The 22,159-nt window shown below is 38.3% G+C and overlaps 1 protein-coding gene across 2 annotated transcripts in view; it reads right to left on the bottom strand.

Moving 5' to 3' along the window:
- Positions 1–3,202: 3,202 nt before the first annotated feature.
- creb3l1 (cAMP responsive element binding protein 3-like 1) overlaps positions 3,203–22,159 on the bottom strand; it is a 34,286-nt gene continuing 15,329 nt past the window's right edge. The window contains exons 3-12 of one of the 2 annotated variants that reach the window (XM_065289469.2): positions 17,374–17,549; positions 14,032–14,116; positions 11,964–12,163; positions 11,708–11,857; positions 11,418–11,476; positions 10,792–10,860; positions 7,433–7,532; positions 7,032–7,185; positions 5,594–5,816; positions 3,203–5,507 (exon numbers count right to left, since the gene is read on the bottom strand). In XM_065289469.2, coding sequence (XP_065145541.1) covers positions 5,471–5,507; positions 5,594–5,816; positions 7,032–7,185; positions 7,433–7,532; positions 10,792–10,860; positions 11,418–11,476; positions 11,708–11,857; positions 11,964–12,163; positions 14,032–14,116; positions 17,374–17,549 — 1,253 coding nt within the window. In that variant the 3' untranslated portion in view covers positions 3,203–5,470. Of the gene's footprint in view, positions 5,508–5,589; positions 5,817–7,031; positions 7,186–7,432; positions 7,533–10,791; positions 10,861–11,417; positions 11,477–11,707; positions 11,858–11,963; positions 12,164–14,031; positions 14,117–17,373; positions 17,550–22,159 lie in introns of those variants that run through there. The other variant, XM_065289470.1, reaches the window with a different exon arrangement.

Here is a 22,159-nt window from a genome sequence, read left to right as displayed (position 1 = left end):
TTCAGAATTATCCAATTAAAAGACAGAATGACAGTCAGCCCCGCCAAACTTTATGACGACGACTGAATCGGCCAATCATTAGAAAAATGCTCTTTTGACCACGCCCTATTTGGCTATCATAATCCACACAACCGGCTTTAGCTGGCAGTGTTACAACAAATCGCAGTAGTCCTACAAGCGAGGATTAGGCCAGAGGGTGTGAATAATAAAACTGAAAGTTTTATTTATTACAACATCATGATGATATTTTTCATTTGTGTGCTGCAGGCCAGGATATTGACTTGGGAAGGCATGTGATAGAAACAATTTAATGCCACATCATACATTTGCAGCATTGCTTTTTATACGTATATAATTATATATATATATATATATATATATATATATATATATATATATATATATATATATATATATATATATTATTAAAGAGTGATTAAAGGTCGGTTACACAGTCTCTATCATGCAGCACACTTTACTGGTTGCAATGCCAGAAAACCAATATTCTCATAAATAAATGACTTAACAACTTGTGTGGGATAAATGACCTTTATATAAACATATAATATAATAGATACTTTTTTTAATACTTTAATATATTTTAATATTTATAATCATAATTGTATCATATAATAATTTTTCTTTTTCTTTTTTTTCTTTTTTATAATAAGTCTTTCAGTGTAGTGCAGTGCCTTTATGTGTAAAAAATGTACAAAAAAATGTTGTAGCCTATGCTCAGACATACTAGGCCTTATAAATTGTATATATTATACAATATATAATATATACAATATACCTTATTATATATTGCTTTTGGCCCCTTATGTTTCCAAAATAACATTTATTTTTATATTTAAAAAAAACTATACATCTATATTTAGATTATTGCCCAGACATAAGGGGTACTAAAGCAGTTAAGACACATGAGACAAAACTATAAGATAAATAAGGTTTGATTTATTGATTTTAAATCCAGCCTAAACATTAACAAACATCAACAATCTGCCAATACCATTGACTTTGAAGTTTTGTCGCAATGTCTGTTTTTGTAATTGAAAACAATTTATTAAATTTACAATATTGACACTTCTGTGTATTTAAATGTGAAAGGTGTCAGGAGGACAATGTGTTGACTATTATCAAACAAAAATGAAAATTAAATTAAAGCACAAAAATCTTGGCCTGAATGAAGAAACAAATCTATGACTCAACCCATCAGTAAAGTGAGGTACTTGTCAGCTATGAAAACATAGTAGTTTATACACACACACACACACACACACACACACACACACACACACACACACACACACACACACACACACACACACACACACACACACACACACACACACACACACACACACACACACACACACACACACACACACACACACACACACACACACACACAGACTAAAGTATGGTATGGGAAGTACAGTATGGATATTTGTGGGGGCGGTAGACAATTTGATCCTGTGTTACTGCCCTCCTCCTCTCTCCATCTCTTTATCTTCTCTCAGAGTTGTATATGTCTATGGAGTTCAACTTCGAATTTCTAGGCCTACTCTACAAAAAACTGATAAAGTTACATGAACATAAATATTGTGTTTTTAACACAGAAATCACAGTGCAGAATATCTGTGTCTGATCCAGAAACAATAGGCTATTTGCTCCCATAACAAGCTTTTACAATAGTTCAGAATTATTAAAAACATAAATTTCTTGCTTTATTATGGTTAGTCCACTGTGAAATGAAGCTAGTACTAGACATTTCAAACATGTAGTATTTTAACACAGCCTTAACCCAGTGGATTTACATAACACACTATTTAATGATTACACACTAAATCCCGGATAAACCCTTTAGATTACACATTTTATAAAACATCAAACCTTCAGTAGATCTAATGTGATTCTTGTTGCTTCTGTTAATGATCTTAAATGCATTTAAACCTGATGTACCAGTTTTAACAGACTTTTTCATGCCATGCACTTGAAACACTGTTCACATAAACATCAGCCATAAGTATTGCATTAGACCAAGAGTTCAGTTTTTGATCAAATAATAATAGCTGTATTTCTGCAATTAAACAAGAGGCTCTACCATCAGGCGTAGAGAGGGTTCACTGTTTAAATATTAAAACTCAAATATAAAACAATAAAATATGAAAACAATTAAACTTCTCTTATGTTCGCCAATATTATTGTTTTTAAACAATAGTCAGAAACGCATAATTTTGCCATCACTCTTTCTTGTATCACTTCTGCATGTAATTTTCGGGAGTGCCCATAGGTGGCGTTTCGCGTTTGTGCTTAGGGGGCACCTACCGGCAAACAAGGGTACTCCAATACTTGGGGATTAGCGAGAGATTGCTGCTGCTTAATGGCGCGGTTTCCCGGACCAGGATTAGCTTAATCCAGAACTAGGCCTTAGTTTAATTAGGAAATATAATTAGTTTTAACAAACATGCCTAACTAAAAACATTACCTGTGTGCATTTTGAGGTAAAACAAAGGGCACTGATGTATTTTAAGATATGTAAGTGTAAGTTGTTTTCAGTTTGGAGAGCTCTTAAAATTGTTTAAGTCTAGGACTAGTCTAATCCCTGTCCGGGAAACCGCCCCATTGTTTTTTTTAATAAGGTTTAACTGAATTAAAACTATTTTTGCCTTTAAGTTATTCAGGTCTACTTAATAAAATTTAAGATGAGCAAATATAATATGAATTCTCTTTTTTTTATTAATACAGGCAAAATCATAACTGGCTGGAGGAGTACGAGTGCCCCATTCCCCCCAAACTCCGACTACGGGCGTGTCACCTAAAATTCAGTAACGATATGAAATAAAATCGATTTAATTATATTTAAGGAGATTTACATTATGATTATAAATCTAGCAGACCTAAATATTCTTTATAGATAGCTAATTTTATTATATCCTAATATTAAGTCTGACTGTTTGATGCATCTTAATAACCTCGTTAGCTTATAAAATACGATAAGCAACGTCTGAAATTGCAGAATGCTGCACTGGGACAGGTAGGATGCTGACATCTAGTGGCCACAATATGAAGATATAATGTGTGATTGACCAAACTGGTGTTGATTTTGCAGGGCCCAACAATCCCTATATACTCACCAACATTTTAAACAAAAATGAACTCTATGTATTATTTGCATCAAGGTGGCAACAAAGAAATAACATGGAGACAATGAGTTGCATCTGCAAATTTTGTATTTTGCTTAATTCTAACTCTACTTTATAACAGACAGAAATAACAAGACAGAAGATGAGCTCAGAGCATAGATACATAAGGAGCCAGATCCATACACAGATACAAAACAAACCACATGCCCCAAAGCCACACTGTGAATACCAAAAAGCATTTGAAATATAAAAAATACGTCCTCCATATTTACAGCCAACATTTATCATCAGTCATATGTACAATAGACAAATAAGGGCAAAGATGAGACCAACATCAATTACATTTAAAACACAAACACCATCGTCATAATGAACGGATTGTGTGTCCACTGGAAATTAATAAACACTCAGCTTAGAAATACAGATATTTTAGGTTTCCAGGTTTAAGACTATTTTTGTGGCTTATATGTGCATTGAAGTCATAGAAATTCCAATAATCCTCTTAGAAACATTCAAAGTAGCACTTAAATTTTTCCAGTTCACAAGACGCCATATTATTCAAAAAACAAAAACAAAACCCTGACAGTAACAGATGCCATGATGAGTGCTTTGTCACCAAACTTGTACATCTTTAAAGCTTGGTTTTTCACTGAGTATAAAGGGATGTTTCGTTTTTCTCAATTTTTATAAACAGCCACACCCAGATATCATTAAATGTTATGGCACACATACCACAGAGTACTACCTTTAAAAACACTGACAGTCACAGATTCCTTTATGACATCTACTGTATCATTACTCTAAATAATTTAGAGACAAAAATAAACTAATACCAAAACGTTACTTATGACTCTCAGTGGTTATCTCTAGCTGTACAATAAAATAAATCTTTTGACTGAAGTGATAGAGGGCATCATAAAAAAAAGATTTTGGTATGATTAAGACGTTGTTTCTGAACACCGACAAGATATGATTACAGTTAATAAAAATAATACACTTTTGTAAAACATTAAAAAAACAGGACTACTGACTCCCAAGTATTTGTGATGAATCTCACAGTGGTCAAACAGTTATCTTGGGTACAGAATAAAGACTAGCATTAAAAATAAGCATTTCATTATCAAAACAGATAAAAATTTCTTTTAAATAATACAATTTGAAATCTGTTTACTTTTGCTGAATAGTAATAATAACTGTTTGTTTTCTAACCATGCCTAGTTGTAAACATTTAGCCAATGTTTTAAATAGTTGATATGAATTATGATATTTATCATGCAAGGGATTGATTGGTCCTGTTTTTTTTTCTCTCTTTATATACAAAACTTTCTTTACACAGAAATAAAGATAAAAGAAAAAAACTGTTTAACAGTTATGACAACAAGATCATGTAATCTTTACATCATCTTTCTTTAAAAAACACACAAAATAACATTTATACTTTTTTTGTGCATAAAATAAATATGCTCTTTTTTGGATGCTGCAAATACTAGAATATATTATGGATAAAATTTAAATTTCAGTACAAAAGTCTCTCCCTTTGAAAAGTAGAAACACAAAAATAAAGTAAAACCTGTGGTCAATAAAAAGTAAGCAGGGGAATGGACACAAGGGAAACATATGCGGTTAGGACCATTTTAAATATGACTATATGAAAATGTGAAGGCACTTAAATCAATTAGTTTTCCTAGTATAAAACAAGTGCAATCCATCTTAAACCTCATAGGAGCCAAGATGGCAAAGGAAGAAAATCCTGTCAAAGCAAGTTGCAAACCGCAAAGTACGTCAGGCACCTGTGATTACACCTGCTGGAAAACATTCAGACATTTAAAATAGAGTCATAAAAAGAAAATAAGCTCTTTGGGGTTTCAGGATATCTTTTAAATGGACAGTCTTATGGCATTCTAGGAAAATCAAAACAAACACTCATAAACTTTTCCTCCCTCACTCAGTGTGATGAAGTGTTGGATATACAGGCTCGCATCCATATAAAACAGAGCAACGCCTACACCCACCCACATCATCATCTCTCTCTCTCTCTCCCTCCGTCTTTCAAACTCAGTGCGTGCTGGTAAAAAAAAGTTTCAGCAGCCATTTAAACGTGATGGATAGATGTATGTACAGATAAATATGTTGTGTCTTCTCACAGGTCTCTGTTTACACAGTTCTGTGGCTGGAATGTTTATCAGGTGAGTTGGATCGTAGTCATGAGGCATGTGGGATCAAAAAGTTCAGGATCTGGAATGGTAAGGGTGGCCGGGTAGTGCAGAGTCATCTAATGTAAATGGAGCCTGGTGTTATACCGGCAGCTCCACCAAGAGGGGTTAAAAATATTCAGCACCTCCCTCAGGATCCTGTTTTCTGAAAGAAAGAGACCATTCTAAGTCATGGCACACAACATTGATTCTAGCCAGAAATGTTTAAAGTACAGAGACAAAGTGTCTCACCTGGTGTGGTAGTGTGATTCTGGGGGATGGAGTGGGGTCGCCGACGTGTTGCTGTGGGCCTGGTACCTGCTCATGAGAGCAGAGTGATCCTGCTCGTGGGTCTCTTTCAGGTCCTCTACGTAACGTGGCGGTCCCCCCTCCATCCTCTCCACACTCAGCAGGCCCCTGTGGCCGTCCTCCACTGCTGCCCCCTCGTCATAGAAGAGCAGGCTGCGGGAGCGGACTGCACACACAGATACACAAAAGAAAGTTAAAAGTCGTGCTAATTTTACATGACTATGAACTTGTTCTAAATATGCGCAAGATAAGGAATAAATGAATGTTTTTGACTTTTATCACTTGAGTGCTTTTTGAATGTGGTTAAGGAAGAACGAAAGATTTGAAGTGTGCTGTTCTCTTTTACTTAGGTGAATCAGCAGCATGCATTAAGGTTAGCATGATCTTCGGTTACCACGGCAACGCAGTCGCTATCAGCCACAGACTGAGTCTGTAGGGCCCTTGTGAAAATGGATGAATCCTCTTTCAAGCACAGCTTTGACAGAGCCGAAAGAGACATGGTTACGTTTGTTAGTGTGTGAACGAATTTTGTGTGTGTGTTGCGAGGTTGAAAGAGAATTGTGAAATCTCCTCAAAGTGACGTTATGATTTCAATTTAAAACTCTCTGGGATGTATGACAGTAATCTAAGGGTGACAATGGTCACCGCCAGTCGCCAGTCTGGGAGCTCTGGTAATAACCAGCACAGATTATTAGCCAGACATCCTTACACTCTTTCATGATACTATCAAAAACACTATTGCAACAGCGGCTATTATCCGGCTGGGTAATTTACTGTATTAGTGTGTCTGAAAGCCATTAAATAACCCTAGTGAAGGCATACAGTACAGTTTCATCTTTGTGTTGTTTAAACGTGAGCTTAACTCTTTCCCTGCCTTTGACGAGTTATCTTGTCAATTAAGAGAAAACATTTCCATGCCAATGACGCTTCTCTGACGTGTTTTTACAGTAATCTATAATTTCACTTTTATCCACTAAGTCTGAATCTTTACATTCTTTACAAAAATTACATTATTTCAGCTTTTTGCTCAAAATTTTGTGTTTTTTAAGAAACCTACCCAATTTTGAGAGGTGATAAAAAGAGAACAAATAAAGATATGATTAAACGTTTTTTCGCGTTTTGTTTGTTTGTTTGATATTAGAGGGTCTGTTCTGTCATTTGATATATTGAATGTTTATATATTTTTAAAAGAAAATATTCCTGGAAGGCATTTTGTGAAACTTTTGTAAAATCACAAAATATGCTGGCGGGGAATGAGTTAATATAAATGCATTGTTACTTAAAATGCAAAGACATTTAATCATGTTTGTCAACATGCCAACTACACAGTAAAGTTTAATATTAATTGGCATACAGTATTTTGGGCAGGGGTGAAACATACCCTGGCTGGTGGTGTAGAGGTCACCTGAGGGCAGTGGTGCGGACTTCACCGTGTGTGAGGATGATGAAGAAGATAAGGAGGAAGAGTAGAGGGAGAGCTCAGGTAGGCAGGGAGCCAGTGATCCCAGCACCAACACAAAACACAGCGCCACCACCTGGCCAGGAGGAGGAACCACACACACGGTGAGCACACCACCCCACTTTAAGCGCTGATGTTATTTCACTACATCGGTCAAAACAGTCCTGACCAATATCTACATGGCTAGGATGAGAAGACTAAACTGAATTTTTCTTACTGAGTCATTGAGTGTTTGTTTATAAGCCGAGGTATATATGAGGTGTGAGAGAGAGATAGAGAGAGATTGAATGCTTGTGTCTATGTAAGAATATGTGTAAATATACCATAAGACAGGTTCCAGTCTGTGTGGAGGCGATCTTGCAGGAACGAGGCACTTTCCCGCTTACTAGAGCTTGCAATCTTTGCAGCTGCTGAAGGAGAGACCTACAGATAACACACAAACACAAAACAGGAACGATAAGCATTAACATTTATGTATTTGGCAGAGGCTTTCATACAGTACAAAGCGGCTTACGGTGCATTTACTGTACTTTTTTTTACTATGTGTATTCCCTTGGATCAAACCCGTGACCTTTGCACTGCTAATGCAATTCTCTGCCAATTCAATCTCAGGAAAACAGAGTCTTTAGTTCAGGGTGTAGGCAGCGTGTATGTCTGTAGGCTATATGCGTTCTTCAATGTGCCAGATTTTTGAAACATCAGGATGTTCTCATTTCTAAACTCAGAGAACATTTGAGGATAAAACAGATGTCATTTGATCACTTGCCATTGTGTTACATAATGAATTTGCCTGCATACCACTTGCACATCTCACATACAGAAGCACAGAAGCACAGTCGACCTCCTCCACAATGTCTCTGTACGGATAGAGCGAGTGTATATTAAGTTCCCCTTTAATTAGGCCAATCAAACATACGCTTTCTCTCTCACATACAGACTTTAATGTGACCTCTCCCACACAAAACACCCATGGTGACAGAACTGTGGTCAAAACAACTAAATCTGTATGCTCGAAATGGCGTACAATGACACACTATAAAAAAGTTGGTTTTAACCCATGGCCGAGTAAATACTGTATTGGACAGAACACACTGTTGAGATTATAAATAAACCTATTCTAAGTGGTTGTTACCAAAATGCTGGGTTATTTTACCGATACAATATATATTACTTAGTATGACATCTGCCAATACCAATACATACAGATACTCCTTGTTTCAAATTATTATGTTATGAAATCCTAGATGTGCAAAGCAAGGCTATTGTCTTTGTCACCCAATTCAAAATAATCCCACAGTATGAGTTTTGATGCTCTTTTACACCCCTTTTGATTGCCAGGATATAATTTGGCCTTATCACTGGCTATCTTTTAACAATCATCTGATGTCTGATAGTGGGAAATTGCTTTTACTGCCAATAACGATTATAGGCGGACACATCTATACATCCCTAGTTTTACGCCATAGTTGGGTAACAACATCCTAACATAGTTCATGTATAACCCAAAGGTGTGTTCTGTTCAATTTTTACCCAGCCAGGGGTTAAAAACAACCCAGCATTTCTTTGTACTAACAATGTATCAGGTTATACTGCAGTATGCATATGCATGTATATATATATACAATTAATACATAAAGTACCACTAATTATTATCCACCACCTTATATTAGGTATATCAGCTTATTATATCACTGACAGATTATTTGCCTCTCTGCCATAGTTTTCAGGCAAAAATTGAAGAGAAAATGTTAAATAACAATAAAAATATGTGTTTTGGAACAGTGCATTTTTTTTTACTTCAATCGCAAATTTAACATGCAATGTACTGCGGAAACGTGATGACACATATACTACGGTTTGAGGTGTTTAATGCATACTGTATAACACTTTACATAATCTTGAAAAACAAGTAGGCACTATACAGTGGGCAGCACAGTAGAATTTCGATTCTTGATCAACGAAATCAGACTTAAAGGGATAGTTCACCCAAAAATGACAATTCTGTCATCATTTACTTACTGTCATGTTGTTACAAACCTGTATAAATGTCTTTGTTCTGATGAACACAAAGGAAGATATTTTGAGAAATGTTTGAAACCAAACTGTTCATGGACACCATTAATTTCATAGCATTCTTTTTCCTACTATGGAAGTGAATGGGGTCCACGAACGGTTTGGTTACAAACATTTCTCACAATATCTTCGTTTGTGTTGATCAGAACAAAGACATTTATACAGGTTTGTAACAACATGACAGTGAGTAAATGAAGACAGAATTTTCATTTTTGGGTGAACTATCCCTTTAAGTGCATAACACAAAGACATAGACCTCCCTCTAGTGTATTAAAAAGGAATTGACATCAAACTAAATGCTGAGATCCATCAAGGAGAATGTATCATTCCTTTGGCAATAGTCATTGATTTGTTTAAAATGACTTATGTGTTTCAACAGGCACTGTGATGGAAAAACACTTTGCCTCAACATCTTTCATGCATTATTAATGCATTTATCTTTAATAATTTATCTTTCTTTTAACTCAAGAACTAATTCCACCACCAGATAGAGCTATTGCAACAGAAAATCCCGATGGAAAACAATACAAAAACTACATTAATACTTCATCATTTAGGATAACAGCCGCCTGAGATTAAGTGCCTTGCCTTAGTGATGGTTTATGAGGAGCAAACCTGCAACCTCTGTTTGCAAAGCTTTACCAACTTGGCTACCTCTATTAATTCTCACACATACATAATAAATGCTGTGGACTGCTCTATTCTAAATGGTAGACTTTCAGCAGCGAAGAGCTCGGGCATCTACTGTCCTAACAATAATTACCCCATCTGAATGATATAAACAGTGGTTTACTCCACATTAATATACGACCCACCCGCCACACAACACAACACACAAATGTCCCCCCTGCTGTCTCTTTGAAATCTTCTAGCTAACTGTTAGGGCACTATCCCAACAAGATTCGGCAGAAAGCCAACACACACACTCGCTCATTATCCTGTAATGAGGGGCATGCAGGCACCGTGCTGCGTGATACTTAAAATGTGTGCCGTTAATAAAGGGCTCGCGCCAATCCTCTTTAAAACTCAAAAAACAGTATTATACTGTATATATATATATACACACACACACACACACACACACACTTTCATGTCTCTGTCTTGTCCACACACTCACATGTATTAGAGTACAGTTGCACTACTACAAAAAAATGTAATATCCTAAAATGCCAAAGAAATATGAGATGCTCTGCTGGGTAGAGAACATATGGTACCTTATATATTTAAATGGGTATATGCATATGTATACTGTATGTAAGACATACATATATAAAAAGCTGTTGCTTCAATAAGGTTTTATGGTAAACCCACAAAAAAAGAGCTGACTTTGATAACACACAATCACCCCACTGTGCTTTCTGGGCAAACAGTAGGAATAGACAGCACCCTGTTGACAATACCTATGTTCTAACTAGGCCACCCAGGAGTGCATGAAAAGGTGCTGCTATCTGTGATTGGAGGGGAAGGTTAAGAGCTGCCCGCATCTGGACCGACTTAGCAACACCTGCTGACTACACAGATGCTGCTAATACGCTTACAATTGCATTAAAAATCCTCATATAAAGTGATCACTGCTATTAAACGCATGGACACACGTGTGGTATCTCACCTGTTGGCACTCTCGAGTGTCTCAACCTTTTTCCACAGTTCATTGTTTTCTGAAGTATAATTCTCCACTCTGCAGAAGAAAGAGAAAGAGGGAGTTTTATAATAGGGTCACTTGATTCAAACACATAAATAAACCGCTTTCCCTGTTAACTTTATGACCTCACATTATCAAATCAAATGCATGTGTCTTCATGTATCAATAATGACCCTTTGACAAACTACAGGATGAAGCAGTGGAAATAAAAGTGTATGTGTGTGTCCAGTGTGAGTCCAGTCTCTCCAGCACACTATCCAAACCCTGAGAGCCTAACGGCAGCACAAAGGGAAAATGAGTCATAAACGCACACACACACACATACATACACACCCCAATGAGTGCGTGGATTGTAGCCATTGGCCGCATTCACACAACAAACCCATAAAAGAGCGAGCTGGACACACAAGATTTTGTATTTAGAGTGTGCTGGGGTAAGCAAAAAGTGAATATTAAAGGAGAGGAGGTCAACTGTAAGACACAATAATGAGAGGTGCAGAAGAAGAGTGGATGCAAACAATGAAAGTAAGAAGAGAGAAAACGCTAGAGATGAAGAGAAGGTGTGGATGAACAAAGAGAGAATGGCAAATTACTTTTTCTCCAAACACTCCACATATTCTTTCTTCTTTCTGCGGCTTTCCTGTGCAGAGATCTACAAAAAAAAAAAAAAGATGATGAAAATTGATGAGGACTGACTAGGCAAAATGATCTACATTTGATCAAATTTATTGCTATATTAAATTATTTGACCACTCTTTTTTATATAATGAAATTAAATGGGGACAGGGGCTGTCATGATAATTTAAAGCACCATAAAAGTGGACTATTAGGTTTGTGAGCTTTCAGAATCTGCATCAATAAACTATAAAACGATTATTAATACCTTGTTTTTGATTTTCCTGCGGACTCTTTTAAGGGCTTTTTCCTCAGTTTTGGTTAGGGGGAGTTTGTTGGGGACTGGATATCCCTCGGCAATCAAAGTTCTCTTCTCTTCCTCTGTCAGCATTAAAGGGCCCGACGTTCCCTGCAGTTTCTGCATTATAACACAATTCAGCATTTGTAACACTCTGTTCGTATTTAGGATGTATGTCCATGTGTTGCATGTTTAAGAATGCTGGGTCTCATATACTGTAACTCACATGGGGGGCAGTGAGGAGAGGGGACGAGGAGATGGCTGCAGAGGTTCGAGCCTGTAGCCGGGCAGGACTGGAGGGCGGCAGTGAATGTGGGCTCTGCAGGTGACCGGGGCTTAGTGGTGGGAGTGAATGTGGGCTCTGGGATCCATCGCTGTCACTGCCATGGCTACTGGGGGGAGTGGGTGGCAATCGCAGATGCTCATCTGTTGGGAAAGGAGCAATAATCATAAAGCACCGAAAACACCTGTGACTCCTCTTTATCTCTGGCAGGAACAGCTGAGCTCTTAATGATCCTTTTTGACTCCACATGGATTCCACAGATTTGATTGACTGTAACTGTCCTAAATATCTGACATACATCAGATTAAAGTAATAGTTCACCCAAAAATTAATATCCCTTTATTTTTCCTCACCTTTATCTCATTCCAAACCCGTGTGCTGTTAGTTTTTCCACAGAAGGCAAAAAGTGAAATTTCACGCTCTTCTTTTTGATCGCTTTTTTCAATGACGGTTCACAATGACTGTAGTGGGAATGTATTTAATTTTTTTTTGCACTGTATTCCAAGTTCTGAAGTCATTTGATTTATATAAAGAACAACATTTCAGTTTCGCTCTTTATTTTTATGGTACTTTTATGATTTTTATATAATTTTTGGAGCTTGACGGACACAGTAACTAAGAACTGTTATTGTATATAAAAAAGAAGTGAAGTTTGTGAAGTTTACAGGTTTGGAATAACATGAGGGAGTAAATAGTAAAATATAACCAGATCTTAAAAAATGGGGGGACTTGGGTGGACTGAGTCCAGGGAGTGGAGTTCCAGTTCAAAATGTGGAGGGTTTATCTACTTAATAGCCTTCAAATAATGCAAATTTCATACATAAATATAGTGGGGATTCTTGCAAACTATACAATACATCCCCAACTAGAGTCACCCTGGTTAATCTCGGACACTTTCATCATTGAATATAACCAAGATGGGTAAATAAATTATCTCCTTAAATTCTGAACAAATTCTGCACGTTTTGTTTTAAAATGAAAATGTATTCCTTGAGGAACTGTTCTATCCATTCATCTGCAAAGTCAATAAAGGCCAATCCTTTGGTAAGGTTTAGGACATTTTACACAACACATGCATACACAAAGCTGCAAAGACTGGTGGGTGTTGAACTGGCTTGTGTGTTTAGTCTGGCATTGCATAAACAGCACTGCTTTAATTCTGTTTTCCCTGGATGAACAGAATGAGAGGACGTCATACTGCCAGACAGACAGTGCACGCACTAGGCCAGCAGGTGTTATGGGTTGCTTTCCATTGGAAGATTCGTTTTGATCTATAATAAACCAAAATGACTTAGGACCCTTACGGTTAAGCGCCTTTCACATGCGATCGAATCGGCAAACTACAGTGCCGCATATCCTAAAATCTTGCCTAGCACCAATGTCAAACATTTTGTTTTGCATAAATTAACAGCAAAGTGTTTAGCAAAGTTATGTGGATATTTAAAAAAATGTCACAACACAATTTAGAATTCTTTCCCATGCTGTGCCCGTGACCCTGATTTCATCAATAGGCCATTCAGAATGGACTAACCAAGAGATCTGAGAGATTCTCAAACACATGGAAAAGCTAAAAAAAGAAACACTCACACTAAGTCTCATTTCCTCTGGAAAAGGAAAAAGGAACACAATTACAGTATTTATAACCTAAACTGACCTTACAGCGAGAGAGCAAGATAAAAGATATGAAGAATTGCATTGGCCATTTGCATAAACCAAATGCTGTATATATAGATAATTAACTTATACTGTATGTCTAAAATATATACTGTATTATGCGCTGTGTTTAATTGAAATTCATTTAAAATTTTATTTGTGCACTTTTATGATGACATGATGATTCACCAGACTCTTATACGGGAAGTACATGTGCTACCCAATGCTTGACAGCTGCTACTGTAAAGAGTTTATCATTAACATACATGATCAAACAAACCGCTGACTGTGTGTTTGCATGTGTTCTGGTTCTACAGGTGTTACACTTTTTTTCCTTAAAGACAAATTCCACACCTACCTGTGGGAACACTGAGAAACTGGTTCACCTCTCTGGGCTCTGCTTTGATGGCAGGAACAGAGTTTGAGCTTAGGCCTTTGGAACCCTAACACAAAAACAAACAAACAATTACTGTAAAACCATAAAGCACATGCTTGTACACTGAATTGTGTGCCCAGATGACAGGAATATTATAGGGGCACAAAGACGGTATTATAGATTTATTGGAAAGTCTCTGATGATATTTAGCAACATTTACTCAAATTAATTGGTAGTGACCTGTTTAGGGGAACTGGAATAAATGTGCTATATGTTGGATGTCAAAGAGAGTAAACACAGCTGAAGACAGACTCAAACTGTTTACACTGACAGAGCAAAGGCTACCGGCCTGTTGACCGCACGTAGTCTGGACAATTTTACACACACAGAAAAGCGACATCAGAGCTCTACCCTTTACCCTCTCCTTGGGCATCTTTTTATGAATCAGCTTATGTATCGCCCATAAACTTGAGATAGCCCTTGCACAAAACAACATGAATATATACTGAAGTGTGTCAATATAAAGATTATAAAGTCCCTAACACTCATAGGTGCTTGTTATGCTAAGGTTTGATACCCAAGTAAATGTAAGAAAATTTCATACATTTTTATTAATGTACTCTTATGTCTATGTTTTTGTGCGTTCAGAGACTGAATATGACAATAAGCCAGTGGCGGCTCGTGACTGCTCATCCGAGGGGCGTTAATTCAAAATATGTGTTTGGAGTGTGATGTGTGTTGGTTGCGTTTTCAAATTGTGTTTGTTGTGTCATGTGAACCACGTGCATCACGTGTTTTGTCAAGATAAGTGCCTGCTGCACACGTGTCAAAACCATTTATGATAAAAGAGACACTCACATTCACAAAATACACGCATGACACTTCTTAACAGTAAACTCTGATTACACATGAGATTATCTGGCAAACGCGAGCGTCTATTTTATCATAAACCCTTTAGACGCATCTGCAGCAGGCACTTATTTTGATAAGACACGTGATGCACACAGGATCTCTTGATGCACAGAACACATATTTAAAAAAAAAGGAACCACACACATGATGGGCTACATACATGTTGTGACGAACTTCGCATCGAGCGCCCTCGACAAAAGAAGTCACCGGCCGCCACTCCAATAAGCTACAGATGGAAATAACTACAGTGTAAAAATGCTGGGTTATTTTCAACCCAACATTGGGTCAAAAAGGGACAAGGCCAGCCATTGGATTAAATTATCCCAGCATTTATATCTGATCCGACAATGAGTAAAAACAACCCAGCTTTTGGGATTAAAACAACCCAGCATAGGTTGAATTACAACCCTATGGGCTGGGTTTATGTCTTTTTGACCCAACGGTGTGTTAAAAATAACTCAGCATTTTTTTACAAAAAGAACAAGTGGCAAAGAAAAAATCTTTCAAATAGCTAATAAAATATACTTCTAGTCAAGTTTCATTTAAAATTAAATTATAGCAAAATCAGGTCATATACTGTTTTGGTTGGAACAAGGACTTGACACAAGGATGACTTCTTGGTTCCAAGGTGGCCTCAAAAAGGTTTCAATGCATTGCTTGAGGTTATGTAATATATGCAGATCATAAATTACAGTTATTATAGTGCTTCAGTTTATAATGCTATGTTATATACAGTATGGTTTGTGTTTGTCTCCACTTCCTGTGACACACGGCCTCAAGTGCATCTAGACCGACAGTCCAGCAGATCCCAGCGGGACGTCAGAACAGCTTTACGCCATGTGTGTGCCTCACTCTTCCTAAATAAAGCATTTGTGCTTATATAACCCATTCCATCCTGAAAATGATTTCATCCAGCCAAGTTATCCTTGACAGGGCCCTGTTGTTAATTTTCGAGCAAAGAATGTTCAAGTCTTGTTCTGCGTGTTTGCTTATTTTGATGACAGGTATCTTCAAACAGCAATCTGCTCCCTGGAGAGGGTTTATGGGAGTTCGCGGAAAGTCTGGCCCGTGTTAGCGTGGAGTCAGAGACGGGAGAAAGCCATTCCAGGGCTCTGATGCTCAAAGCGTGTCTGCAGCCAGATCTGCACACTAAACTAATCTTCTCTCAACTCAACACCGATGCTGCTGGAGCCGATCCCTCTGCTTCAATGAGTTCGCACTGCAAACATGTTCGCTGGGCAGAGAAGTGAAGCAAGCAGCCAGCTGAGCAAAACAGCACATGATGTGTCTGTGTGTGTGCGCTTTTCATTGTCATGCTGACACAATGGTCCCTCTGGTCCACCGTGTGTGTAAGGATCATTACCATCAGCTCGGTTTCAATTATATCCAGTGATATTACACTCAAACATAGCTGTTACAGTGAATATGATGACAATACAATTGCCTGACTTATAAAACGGGCCTTTCACCTAACATTTTAAACACATTTCTGTACAGTAGAGCAATAACAAAATGAAACAGAGGTCCTGCATTACAGATTTTACCTATGGTAAAATCACTGTAATGTGCAGACACTGCAGACAGTTGCTTAAAGGTTCAGGGTGGAGTTTTTAGCGGAATCTAGCGGTGAGACTGCGAATTACAATTAATTTCGAAATGCAAAGAGAAGCTACTGTAGCTGCAAAAGGACAAACATAGGCAAAACACCACGCTCTCCAGAGCAATTTGTTTGTTTAGGGCTACTGTAGAAACATGGCGGTGACTTCGATGTAAGGAGACCCGCAGTGTATGTAGATTAAGACAGCCCATTCTAAGGTAAATAAAAACAATACAGTTCATTATGTAACGTCTTTATACACCATTAATAATGTTGTTGTGTATATTATACTGCATTTCTGTCAAGAGATCCTTCTAAAAGTTACACATTGCACCTTTAATGTCTTTATATAATCATGGCAACAGCCATGTGAATACTAAAAACTATTTCACTAAACAGCTAGATTTATTTCGCTCCTGTTTGAGTGGTGCTGTTCATTGTGTTAGCAGTGCAAAGGTTGTGGGTTCGATTTCCATGGTACAAAAGGAACACCACAAATATACTTTACATTGCTTTAGATAAATACATCTACTGAATGCATAATGTTAATGTATTAAAAGTAATTAAATTTCATAAAATTTTTCCATCAAGTAATATAGTTTATTTTAGTTTATGGTTTTATTCTCTTAGCTGTGGTTGTTTGCAGTTGCCAAGCAACGAAGCAACTCTGTGTTTTAATATAGAATGTATGAATGTGCAGATGTTGGTTTCAACACAGCTCATCCTATCAGAATTAAGATTGAGAGTTTTTTGTTTAATTGTGATCATTAATACCATTAGGAATTAAAAAAGTATTTAATTGTTTCTTCTCTTACCTTTTCACCATTGTGGTTTCTCTGCGGTGGTGGGGCAAGAGTGAGGGGCTGTGAGCAGATGCTGGTGTTGACCAAAGGGGGCGCTGTTTCAGAGCTGTTCTCAGACATCAAGCTGGGCTCCTGTTTCACTAGAATGGCTGTGAGATCCTGACTGAATGACCACATCCCCTCAGATTCTGGGTAGAAAAATATTTGTTTCTTTAACAATCTGAGGTTGTTTCTATGATTTCTTGTTTAAGCACCGTTAAGTAAAATTTTTAAAACTGAAATAGGTTTCTAGAATTATAGTGTTTAAATTAACTAATGCCCCTTAAGACACATTAACAATATGACAGAGCCAGTTCAAGAAGAAAACAAACATATAAACATAAAAAGAATGAATGCATTATTTTATTCATACACTCTCAGAAAAAGGTACCAAAGTTGTCAGTGGGACAGTACGTTTTAAAAAGGCCCTAATATGTACTGTTTAGAGATATTTACACTCTAAAAACCCAGCATTGGGTCAAAAAGGGACAAGCCCAGACGTTTGGTTGAATTAACCCAGAAAATGTTTATTTTTCACCCAACAATGGGTTAAAACACTCCAGCATAGGTTAAATTACAACCGAGGGGCAACCTTCCAATCTCTCCGATGAAGCCAATACGGAAGTGATTAAACTGCAATTCATCGGCTGGCCACTAGAGGCTGGCTCCAAAAGGGAGTCAATTCCCATAGACCTCCATGTTAAAATGGCCAACTTTACAGTAGAAAAATTTTTTACAGCTTGGTACAAAAAGTGTTTTTGGTCTACATAGCTAATTTTGCCCTTCATGACAACTGTGAGGGGGGTGAATTTTTTTGTAACTCATCCGTTTAAATGATATTAAGCCTTAAAGTTCTGCATAATTAAGGGCGTGGCCACTTGAGTGACAGTTGAAAAGCCACTGCTGTCAGTAGAGTCGAGCTAGGCGGGCGTGGTTTCAGCAACCAGTCACCTCAGCTTCACCCACGTCCCGCCTCTTTACCCATTTTCGGATATCCGCGAGTTATGCGCGGTGACGCGCGGCCAAAATGGTGACGGCAGGCACCGCCTACTTTAAACTTCATAAACAATCTTCAGAAACCTATGGGTGACGTCACCCACACTACGTCCATCTTTTTTTACAGTCTATGATTACAAACCAACTGGCTGGGCTCACCGTTTTTTGACCCAAACTTGAAAATACCTAGCAAATTTTAACGGGTACTTTTGAGGTACCAGTGTTTACCTCTAATGGCGCTTTTCCATTGCATAGTACCCCACGGGTCAGGTCGTGTCAGTTCACTTTACTTTGGCTCAGTTAGCTTTCCATTGAGTTAAAGACCACTTCAGAGTGGGAGGGATTATAGGGGTGACGTTATATTTGTGCTGCCTACTGCTGTGACAAAAGGGGGAGCAAAGCAACAGAGGGAGCATCATTGTCATTCAGCGTTTCACATTCATTTATTTGTCAGTCCGCCACAAAATCAAAATTGACCACCCCAAAAAACTACCTCTGTCTCATGTGACAAAGTCTGTACAAACACCCGTGGCATCAGTCGATGCACTCTGCTGAGCCTCATTTAAGTTGAAAAAATGCAGTACAGACATGTGGACATGCGCGTTGCGTCTGCCGCAAACTGAAAGTCTGGAAAACACGGGTATGGTTTTCCTGATTTTCAGTCTTCGGATGTTTTTCACTGCTTAAAGAGAGTTTGCGAACATACAACAAAGCAAAGATGACAACAGATTTGCTCGAAACATCACTAATCTTGCATTTAGCGATGGTGCTGGTAGTGACGATTCTCTCAGACCATTTAGTGAGCTACTACAGTGTTTTCACGTCACGTTTTAGTATCAGTTCAGCTTACTCGAAACCTTAACTGAGGTGGTACTAAAAAGTATCCGGTATTATGCACTGTACCCAGTGGAAAAGCACCCAAAAGTGAGATGTCCCGACCTGTGGGGTAGGCCTACTATGCAATGGAAAAGCGTCATAAGATACCAGTGTGTACCTTTGAGGTACCAATATGCACCATTTAGGAACAATAGTGTACTTTTAAAAAGGTAACCACCACACTGACAACTTTTGTACCGTCTTGTATCTTTCTTTTTTGAGAGTGTATGACATTTGGTAATCTGGGTCCTTTTGTGGCACAAGAAAAGTTCAAGTTTAATATTTTATAGGTCGCGTATACAATCATACATGGTACAACTTGTACTAAAAGTACAATGTATTTTCATTTTAATCTTTCATTAAAGTGACAAATTTCACACTCCAGGCCCCATGGGAGTTTCATATAAAGCCTGTTATGATGCAAGTGATGATGCAGTTAACGACCAGAAGCAAAACGCGAACCAGCCTCTTTGTACATTGTTAACACAAATGCACTCTAGGTGAGAAATGACATAAAGTTGTGGTTAAAAAAACAGATCTACATGTCTGCATGCTTCAAAGAGAAAGAAAGCGGTGCATATAGTTGAGCCTCATTATCACGCTGCCCTCTCTCTGTAACATTTGTTTGCAGGCTCTACTGCAGGATCGATAAAACATTATGCGGCCTTGTAAAGGAGGATGGCAGGTTTTTCATGTTAGTCGACTGTTGGGGAAGGACATCAGCAGGAGTCTGATTACAACAGGAGAGGAAAAGCTCTTTAAGAGCTCTAATGTTAAAAGGAGAATGCTGGATTTTACACATTTAAGCTCTCTGCCTGTGGGGAACCTCTGCGAAAGTGGTCAAACCATCAACTCAATACAGCAGATTAGAACATAAGAGTCTCTTAGCCAACAGTATCCGTTAAAGCAAACACGCTCTTACGTACATACTCTATTGTCAATAAGGGATTAGTCGTCACTACAGCTTTTTCAAACTTGATCAGAGTAAATTAAAAGCACAAGGATGTATCAGAGGGTGCAAACAATGCGCAAAAGAAATACAAACCTGCTGGAAGGACCAGCATGAATTTAGACGCTGGTTCAGGTTGGTTTGTTGTAGTTTGTTCGTACTGGTTTAACAGGTAGACCAACATAGTGTAGCCGATAAGGCTGCTTGAGGACGTCTGGCTGGTACGACAGCACAACAGCATCCCACAACATCTGTGCTCATATTTTCAGATGGTAAATAATTGGATCCATTAACAAAAGTCAGCCAGCCGTTGGGTTAAATTAACCCAGAAAATGTTTATATTAATGTTTATACCCAACAATAGCTTAAAACATTCTAGCATTTTAAGTTGAAACAACCCAGCATAGGATAAATTACTATCCAAAGCTGGGGTGAAAATAACTCAATGATATTGGCCATGTTTTTCCATGGGATATCTCAGGCACAACCTATAGCTGTTAATACTTAATAATTCGGACAAAAATGATTTCATTTTGCATCCACACTTCCCATTATTAATGTCTAACAGAAGTTAATCTGCTAGGTCATGCCTTTAGGGCACTGTTAGGCTTTGATGTCTGTGGGACAGCAGGTACGAGGTGATTCCAGACCGGAGGAGACGGAAGAGCGATGCTCATTAGCGAGTTTAAAGTTACTGCGGAGCAACAGGAGAGAAGGCCGTGAATCAGCCAGTGCCCACTTTAACTGCCTGCAGCAGTCGCTTACAACATTTATACAACAAACAGGGGCAAGTTTATGGGTCAGAGGGGAGATCACACAATGCTGGAAAAAGCCGACTTTATAGTCACTGTGGTCAGTTTTAATGCCAGCTTTGTGAAAATACTCTTTTATTTTTAAATTGAAGTATGGTACAATTTTATTTTTTAACCATGACTGTCTGCCTAAATGCAGTTCCTCCTTGCCTCTTTCAGGCTTTGTGGATTGAAATCCTCGCTGGAAAGACCAGCAGTCTGCACATACACCCATCACATACCCAGATAGCCACTGGACACTGTAACGGAACAGGACCGCAACCGCAAAACGATAGAGCCGGACTCGTTCCTGGGTCCAAACGCACAACGGGCCGAAGCCGTTTCTGGTCTGTTATTAGGGGTTGTTGCGGATATGTACCAGCGCCGATCCAGCACTGATTCAGCACCGCCTGATCATCAGTATCGGCTCAGATTCGAATTGCAGATCTGGACCAAATCAGTGTCAGACACAGCTAATGTCTTTCGGTTATCTTTGGGAAAAGTGATCTGGGCCAGATCTGTTAAAATGATATAAATACTGAACTGATGTTTAAGCTGAAACCTCTATCTGGCACGGATCTGGTTCACAATCAGAAAACGTCTCTGAGATAGAAACGGAGGCAAGGGGCTTAAAACGGATCCGGGCCAAATGTAATTGCTATCTGGGTAGTCATCTTAAGTTCAGGATGATGCAACTCTCTGAGACAGAACCCCCCTTCCATCTATTCCATCTGAAGCTGGAAACCAGACCCCTTTTTATTTTATGGATTGCTACAGTTCCCTGGCCTGTTTGTGGTGTGTGTGGGAAAGAGAGAGAGAAAGACACAGACAGACATAAAGAGTGAGCGACTGTGAGTGTTGGCTGTCTTCCTGGAATCCCCAGCTTCCTATGGTAGACTAAGCTCTTGGCTAAAGTGTTGTCAAGGAACCCTGTGCTGCACGGGTGCTTCAGGAGATAAGGGAGAGAGAGAGGGAGAGAGAGTGAGACAGAGAGAGATTTAATAGCAAACTGAAGCGGTTGATAGCCGACCCTTTGAACTATGTAGTTTATATAGACTCTAAAATGTGCTCTTGATGTTATAGTGATGCAGTTAAGGGTCACATGGATGGGCGACTGTCTGTGTGGACGAAACAGAGTTAGGGGTGT

The sequence above is a fragment of the Paramisgurnus dabryanus genome, chromosome 2 (assembly GCF_030506205.2).
Source record: "Paramisgurnus dabryanus chromosome 2, PD_genome_1.1, whole genome shotgun sequence".
Classification (NCBI taxonomy): domain Eukaryota; kingdom Metazoa; phylum Chordata; class Actinopteri; order Cypriniformes; family Cobitidae; genus Paramisgurnus; species Paramisgurnus dabryanus.
Note: the sequence above shows the minus strand (reverse complement) of the source record. Positions and strands in the feature narration are given on the sequence as shown.